General features: G+C 36.7%; 1 protein-coding gene across 2 annotated transcripts in view; it reads right to left on the reverse strand.

Moving 5' to 3' along the window:
- LOC108752461 (lachesin-like) overlaps window positions 1–8,669 on the reverse strand; it is a 139,830-nt gene that overhangs the window by 6,658 nt on the left and 124,503 nt on the right. For both annotated transcript variants that reach the window (XM_018493290.1, XM_018493289.1), the window contains exons 7-8: window positions 1,983–2,102; window positions 1,565–1,735 (exon numbers count right to left, since the gene is read on the reverse strand). In XM_018493290.1, coding sequence (XP_018348792.1) covers window positions 1,565–1,735; window positions 1,983–2,102 — 291 coding nt within the window. The remainder of the gene's footprint in view (window positions 1–1,564; window positions 1,736–1,982; window positions 2,103–8,669) is intronic.

Below are 8,669 nucleotides of genomic sequence, written 5' to 3' on the forward strand. Positions count from 1 at the left end.
GTAAACTTATTACTGTAGAACATTTAAACACTAAGAATGTTAAAAGGAGATATTCTCAGGGAGAAACAGTGCGGATTGTAATCATGTTTTAACCGATATCGCAAAGACATTTTGAAGATTACTGACTTAGGTATTTCATAGCTGGCGGTTGGTGGTGGTATTTCGCAGACACACAATAGAAGCGAATTCCATAAATATTATCAGAAGAGTACAGTATTATCTGCGTCATGAAATAACTTACGGTTACGACAGAGACGTGGCTAAGAAACTGTGGAAATTCCGATCTGTCTCGCGGCCGCCGGTCTCTCCGATATCTTAAATAGTAAAACTCGAGAGGAAACTTAATTTCGCAAATACCGATACTTGTAGTGACAGCCGTGCGGTTTCTTCGAGATAAATTCCTGAGATTACCAAAACGACGAGAGTTAGTGTCAGAAATATTATACAAGTGCATGTAAAATATTTCTGTCCAGAGATTTCCATTTTAGCTTAATTTTATTACTATCTTCCATTCTTTGTTGTACAATACACGCCAAGTCACGTACGAAGAAGAAATAATAAAAATAAATGAAAAGAATAAAATCTTGAGCTTTCAAGTCATAAAGCATTTTACATCTTTTACAAACGAGTGATTTACATTGTTCATTGCACTTAACCATTCGCGACGAATGAACGAAAATAGCGCCGGCATAAACAGACATGTGTTTTTTAATTCTACACGTAAAGCTAATCGTTCGCTATTTTTACAGTAACGTATCGTTACGGACGACAAGAAATATACCATCGTATCGCGTAATACACGAGAGACGCTCGTTGCCGTCGATCGTTCCTGCGAGATTGCGACGTATTAAATCGTGCATGTAATGGAAACGGTGATGTCGTAGTGATACGCTGTACTTTCTCGCCGTCTTGGAGCACGTGCAACTACGACTGTCCTCCGCAACCAAATACATGTCTCTGATATCTAGGGCTGTTTCAGTTCTTCCGTAGAAAAGCTTTCACTTTCAGAAGTGATATTTTAAAATCGACGTGAACATATTGCGCGTACGGTTCAATCTACTTTAGAGAAATCACGCTTCGTAAATAGAATTTCCGATATTGTAGTATTCTTTTAATGTTATTGGGTTAGCCTCTTTTCCAATATTCGAATACTTTAATCTTTATAAGACGGAAAAATTACTATAGTGGCGCTGAAACAGCCATATTTTAAGACAAAGAATACACAATGAAATAATAAATTATAACAAATTTAACTTAAACTAAAGCTGCAAGATTTAAAAAAATAGACCTCCGTCTTCTAAAGGTTGATAAATATTCCAACTATCTTAGTAACAGAATTTAGCATGTCCTTCCTACTTATATCTAAGCAGTCTTCGGACTAACTACTAAATTTTTCAAAAAATATATAATAAATGCATTAAGTCTGTAAGAGAATTTATGACGGTACGACGTCGTTTGTGTTCTGACGAAGTTTCCCGAGACTTTCCGGAAGCCCCAACTCGCGTAGAGAGAGACTTTACGACCTGTTTTCGCCCTTGTCGACGCGTTAACCGCGGAAACTCACCGTAAAGCCGGATGTTCCCCTCAGCGTCGCCAATGGAGTTTTTTGAGATGCACTTGTAGCCACCCAGATCGTGCTTTTGCAGGTTCATGATAACCAGTCGCATCTGCACGCTGTACACTGACGTCTTCACCTCGGACATCGCGTACTTGCTGTTAGTGATTATCATTTCGTCTGCAAAAATACATTTTAGAAAAAACTAAATTAATAAGAAATATATAAAGTTTCGTACTTTGGATAAAGCATTTCTATTAATCAAGATAATTTCTGATTATAGATAACGAAAAATATTTTCTGTCTCTCTGTACAGAATGCTCTCAATTGTAATAAAATATCTTTTAGAATAATTACAATTGATAAGTCATTTATCTTTCAAGTAAATTGAACGACAAGAACTAAGCTGATTGTACTGTTCTATTACCACTTTCTCGGGTCCAATAATTGATGGCCTTAGGTGACGCTTCCACATGGCAGACCAACGTGACGTTAGTTCCGATCGGAGCTCCGACCAGCTGGTTCGGTACCTGGACCATCGGGTGAACTGTAAACCATAATGATTCGATCAGTTGCGATTCAGAACTAACGACAGCACAACAGCGGCGATGCATCCGTGCGTGCGCGGTTTCCCGCGAACTAATTTGTCTAATTGAACGTCATTGACCGTGACGCCATAAAGAATATTTTTCTGATTTGTTTCAAAATGAAGATCTCGGAATAGGGAAATAGCAGTGGTGCATTGTACCACTTGCATAATTCAATCGCCTTACTTCGCAGTTACATTGTGGTCCCTTTGTGCGAGTGCGTCATTAGCGAGCTACGTGAGCATCTCACGCTAATGAAACACACTGACAGATTGTCATTTAGCGAGCGAATAGAAAGGATGCATTTTCTATCTCTCCCTTTCACTACCTCTGCTTGCCCCCCCCTCTCTCTCTCTCTCTTTCTGCCTCATGGCAGAAGCGTCGCTATGACTGCCTTTCATTTCGAGTATCGTAAGCAGCTTTCCATGAGCTGCTTACGTTTTAACAGGCGACCGCGCCGAGCACTTCTTCTTTCGGCCGAAGCTCGGCCAAACGTCGTGTCGTCACAAAGCGCTTACAGTGCGTTTTACAGCGGCTACTTAACCCCACCGACGTGAAATTCTACCTTCAGGAAAACAAGCTACCCTGTAGCTCATTGAATTCACTTACGTCTCTTCTGATATACTTTAGCAAAAACTCTGCATATCGTATTTCATGGCATAATCATTGTCGCTATTAATAAAGTTAATGTAATTGCTAATTACGTCATAATACCAAATAAAATTTTAAAAAATATAATTTTTAATAATGATAAATAAGGTATGTTTGATTGAGTGTTATTATCTGCACTTTGGAAGTTAATAGGTAAATTTAGATTGTTGTAATAAATTTATGTAAAAAATTGATGAAATAACTTTACCTGCGTATGTTTTATGTATTTAAGAAATTTATTTTAAACCACTATGATTAAAGCACGTTATTAAATTGTCGCTTTAATATATATCTTTATACATATAATATTTTATAGAAATTCAAATAGAATACAAAAAAGTCATAATAAAATCAAGATAGTATAAACAGAAGAAGTTTTCAGAAAAAATTATGATGTCAGTACATTTGATAATAATTTTGACATGATGATTTTTAAATAATTAATTTTTTATCCAAAAGATCACGTAAAAATCATTGTCATGTCAAGAATTTATCATAAGATCATCAAAAGTGTATCGAATGACATCATGATTTTCCGTAAAATAACTTTTACTTGATATTATTTTCATCTTATTACGACTTTGTGTTTTACATGAGAATATATTTTTAAATCGCTATATAACATATATAGTAATTTAAAAGTATTCATTTGCATACAAATACGGAATATGGATAGACTATCTGTATTCATGATGAGGTTTTGCTATTACAGTCTCTAACGATTCTGTATTGCCATCGTTAAAAGATAACACTTTTTAAGATAGTCCGTACCCATAGTAATAAAGATTACGTCAGTGATATCGATGGGCAGAATATTGGGTGACAATATTATGTACGTTGTAACAGAAAATTAAGATGATGGCACGAGATAAACTGGCCGTTTCCTCGGTGGATCTTTGGTCGACTCTTTATCTCGAGCGCCGCTTGGGAAATATATGTGCTCGAGTCGCGCTTGTGCACACCAAAGATCCCAGCAGTACCGAAACGACACTCTTATATGAGAAAGGGGAATACACAGAGTGTTTGGCGGTAGGATAACCGTAAGGTCCGTAAGTCAGACATATCGATGTCCTCTCTCTCTGGAATAAAAATCGAATAAATTTGACATCGTAACCGAAGAAAAAGAATTCGATCTTACACATTAACTCTTTTCTACAAGATGCTACTTTTACAATAACGTGATTTTAGGCGGTTCTTTTTCAAAGTTCCTCAATGGTACTTGTGTCGTTTTTAAAGTTTCTTAAGGTTTTCGTCGTTCTTAAAGTTTCTTAAGGTTTTAAAGAGATTATATTTTTTACAAGATTTTAAATTACACTATTTGAAATTGCGTCATTTCTGTAAATAAAAGGAACATCTTCTTGTTTTATTTTAAATTTAGTTATTTTAGCTGATATCGGGATAAATATACCTATCGATGATATTTCGAGTTATGTCAGTTTTGATGAATATTCCGAATTTGTTATACTTTTGTAAAATATCAAAAAGGTCACAATTCAAAAAGGGTGATTTCTTTTTTAAGGATTGTGAAACGAAAATGACAAAACTGACATTTGATCATGTTTCTAAGAATATATTCTTTTGGCGAAATTATTTGATTAGCCAATAATTTTCTGTTAAGTTGAAAAATAGTTTTTTTTTCTTTTCTGACTAAAAAACTTAATTTTTTGGTATCTTTTTTTTGAAGTAAGATAACGGTTTTCCAGTATTCTCAAATATAATATAATATTGAACCAATCTGTAGCGGATAGATAAATCCTTCAAGGAGTTAAACTTTAATATTTTAATTATTCATCAAATTCGTGCGAATTAATTGGAGAACGCTTTTGTCAAACGCAAATCCGGGTACGATCGCGATAATAATAATTGCGCAGTGATTACGAATAATTGGTAATTGTGACGCACATTATCGGTTATGCCGTAAAACATGAACGAGCCAGAAAGTGCGGGACGAATTATCAAAACGAAACACACGATACAACGAGGCACTTCGGCGCGTGTTAATTCGAACGCGCGGACTCTCGGCAATTCCGGGCGAACAATTATGCGCCGAATTGAATCACGGTTTCTCCCCTAAGCATAACCGCGCGTTGTATCGCGAGAATTGATTTATGAATCCCTTCTGGCCATTACAGGAGAGAGAGAGACAGAGAGAGAGAGAGAGAGAGAGAGAGAGAGAGAGAGAGAGAGAGAGAAAGAGATAGGGAGAGAAAGAGATAGGGAAAGAGAGAGTTTTAATTGCTCCGATTTGCCAAGCGTGTCCCGCAAATCCGTTACATGATTTTCCGATGGATTTACGTGCAAACTTTCGATCCGCGCACTGATTTCACGCACGTACGGTATGATAGTGATGAATACTCGCTCTGGGAATTCTTCGTGTAACATTTAGCTCGGTACGTGACGATAGGTGACACGTTTGCTCGGATAACAAACAGCGAGATCGCTCGACATTACTCTTAATTGTGAACGAGCCCATGGTCCGAATTCGGCGAAACGTAAATACGTTGCGACATTTTAACGTCGGACATTTCGTCGCTAAGCAATTGCGCGGAATGTAAATCATCGCCGAGTATTTCGCTGTGAAATTATTGATAAACTGGTCGTTCGACCAATAGCGGTAAAATCATATTGAATCGCTTATCGCACATAAACATGTATTGATACAATTTTTTGCGATAGTGTTTTTTATTCAAAATTTTAAATAGCTACGCGGGTACTATTGCCACGTTTACTGAACTTTAATCAAATATTTCTTTAGTAAAATTTTAATAAATAAACAGATTTTTTTTAAATTCTGATTTTAGAACGTCAAATTAAATTGTTAAACAAAAATTAATTTTATTGAAAAAAAATCTCCTTTTTTTATCTATTTATGCTTTTAACATTTTTTGTTGATATAATAAATTTATGTCAACAGACTGCGGAGTATTTTTAGCGAAGAATATTTTCGAGAATATGGAGCATCTTATATCAAGTTTATGCAGTAACCGCATAACTGGATGTTATGTGGTAACGTGTGCAAGTTCACGATGCGGTATGGCCGATAAATATAGCGACGCCAAAATAAGCTTGTCGAACATCAATCAAATAAGTTCGCGGATGCGATACCTGCGCTGCAAAATGGACAGTCGATCGATCTGAACCGAAGAACTGAAATAGGAAGTCGGTCGTGAAGCACAATCGCGAGCTGGTAAATAAATAAGCGGCACAGGTTAATTTCTTTCGCCGCCTCCGTTAATTAAGCGCAGCGAGTGTACCTCGAGGCGCTTAATGCGACCTGTGGCGCGAAATTGCATTCGTCGCGTTCATAGTCTAATCTAATGCAGTGTAACAACTTAATGCGGTGTAATAATTTAATGCAGCGCGCAATTCTCAATATCGCGTCAAATGCCCTGTAGATAAATTGCCGTATCGATTCCTGCAATAATTAAGTTGGACTCGATATCCATTGTAAAAAATTTTCTGAGCTTGTTTACAAGTTTGTGAGATAAAATATCTATTATTATTATTTAAACAGAAATAAAGGAAATATAAACGTTTAATGCAGCAAAAGAAAAAGTTGGATTGTACAGTAACACTTTTTAATTTTTCATTCACTTCTACATCGTATATTTCTTACAATCCAATATTTTAACAAATTATAAAAATTACTTAGAGGAGTTTATCTTCAGTACGCAAAGAGAAACCGAGCGCAACTGACTTAAACGAACGATTAATTACAGTAAGCAGATGAGTAATTGCGGACAGTAAGTAACAAAATCACCCAAGTTAAATCTCTCGCAATTTGAATAAACGACGTCTTATTGATTGATAACGCAGCTCGACACGTGTAATTTCGAAATAGTAATCGTGACGATATTAATTCTTTTTTATTTTATTAATATTAATTCTTTTTAAAAAGGACCAATAACACACCATGGAAAGTTAACTTATAAACGTGAGAGAGACTGTTATACTGTATTTCCAGGTTGAGTAGCAACTTAGCTGCGTAAACGCCTCCCATTCTCTCTCTCTCTCTCTCTCTCTCTCTCTCTCTCTCTCGTCCTCCGTCTCCCTCCCTTTTCTTTCTGTCTCTCTCTCACATTTCGTGGATAGGAAACTTACGATCCATAAAAGACAAGATTTTCTCTCGTTTAGGTGCACAGAGAACCCAACGTTCGATAGTCCTGTGGTGATAAGATAACGCTCGATCCTTTTCTATGACGCTCGTACCACGTATACTACTCCGGCGTAATAGTTCTTTGTTAAAAAGCAGTGTTAAGATCGTGTCGAGACGGTGTCCCGTGTACTTTCCGCATTGCGATGCAGCTCGTCGCGCTGCTTTTCAAGTAGTCCTTCTTCTGTCCCTTCGTGTACAATCATATTTTTCTAACGCGTAATTACGCGTCCGAGTTCCGTGGAAAAGTCGCAAACGGGGGAGGAAGGAAGTCGCGAGAGATGTAACGGAGAAGTTAAAACGTTGAGACTAAGTTAAAACCGGAGCGGACGGCGGGGTGTTTAAAGTTTCTGAGTAAAGTTCAGCTTGTCACATCTTGCGATGATTAGATCAGGGCTCGGTCTCTCTTTTTCGAGTCCTTAACTAAGAAGGAACTTTCATTCTGTCGTCGCGTGGATGCCGATGATGAGCGAACGTGAGTCGCGAGTACAATTTTATTTGGAAAAGTCTGGAAGCATTGTACTAACTATTTACGATTACCAATGTCTTTTCTGATGTTAAATGGTAGCTGCAGCAATGAGATTTATGGGCTCATCAAGTTTAATATATCTGTATAAACTATCGGTTCTTGTAATATTATTTTATAGCACAAAACTTTATCGAAGAACGCTTAAATATATAAAACCGTTCAAGGCAATATATGAGAAATATCGTTTCATTTGCTACAATAATCACACCATTCAGAAAACAAAGACTTTCAAAAAATAAATTTAAATGTTTTAAATGTTTAAAATTTTGGCATATTAATCTTAAAGTGCAGTTTTGGTATAATAATTGTAAAAGAATAAAATTATATTTTTTTTTCTTTATATTTACATTGTTTCTTCTGTAATCAATCAAAAAATGACACTTTTTGAGTTACATCGCAGCGAATGAGTGATATTATTAGTATTATTATTATTATATGAAGTAATGTCAAGCACTATCTAGATTGATATAGCTAGCTTCACAATTAGCACGTATGTCGACGACAAAGTAGCAATCGCGTAATTGCACGCGAACGGCGTTCGCCAACAATTTCGAATGTTCTTCCGCGTTTTCAAAGGAAGTTCAGCAGCTTTGTACTCGCATCACGCGATCGTTTAAAGCAATCTGCCACGAACAGTTCCGTATTTCCGAATCAACCCGCGCATTACTATCCACAATATCCGACGCTGGTCGCGCGAATTTCGCGGACACGGGTTCGTCTATAGCGTATTTCAATGAAACTCGATTATCGCACAATCTTATCATCGTGCCTGAGGCCAGGTGCGAGATCGTGCACCGCAGTAGAGCGTAACTACGTACATAGGTACGTCCAATTTCCGCCGAGGAATTACCTCTCCTCCACCAGATTCTAAGACACGGTCGGGTCGGTCGTAACCGCGGCTTAACTTGCTATCGTCACACCACGCTTCTCCCACGATGAAACTACAACTTCCTTCTCATTTCTCTTTTACTATTACACTTTTTTAACGAGTGTACAATCTCTTGATGTATGGGAATTTTTCTTGTAATTATAGGATTTCTCCGTGTAAAGTATCTCCTCATCTTATTTGCCTGATTTTTATTCTCTTTTTTTTATTTCCCTTAATGATCGTTGCGGTTTCACCAAATTGCAAATGGTTGTGTCCTAGTTTTATATATACATATATATATATATATATATAATTATATATATACT

This window comes from Trachymyrmex septentrionalis, unplaced genomic scaffold (genome assembly GCF_001594115.1).
Source record: "Trachymyrmex septentrionalis isolate Tsep2-gDNA-1 unplaced genomic scaffold, Tsep1.0 scaffold60, whole genome shotgun sequence".
NCBI lineage: Eukaryota > Metazoa > Arthropoda > Insecta > Hymenoptera > Formicidae > Trachymyrmex > Trachymyrmex septentrionalis.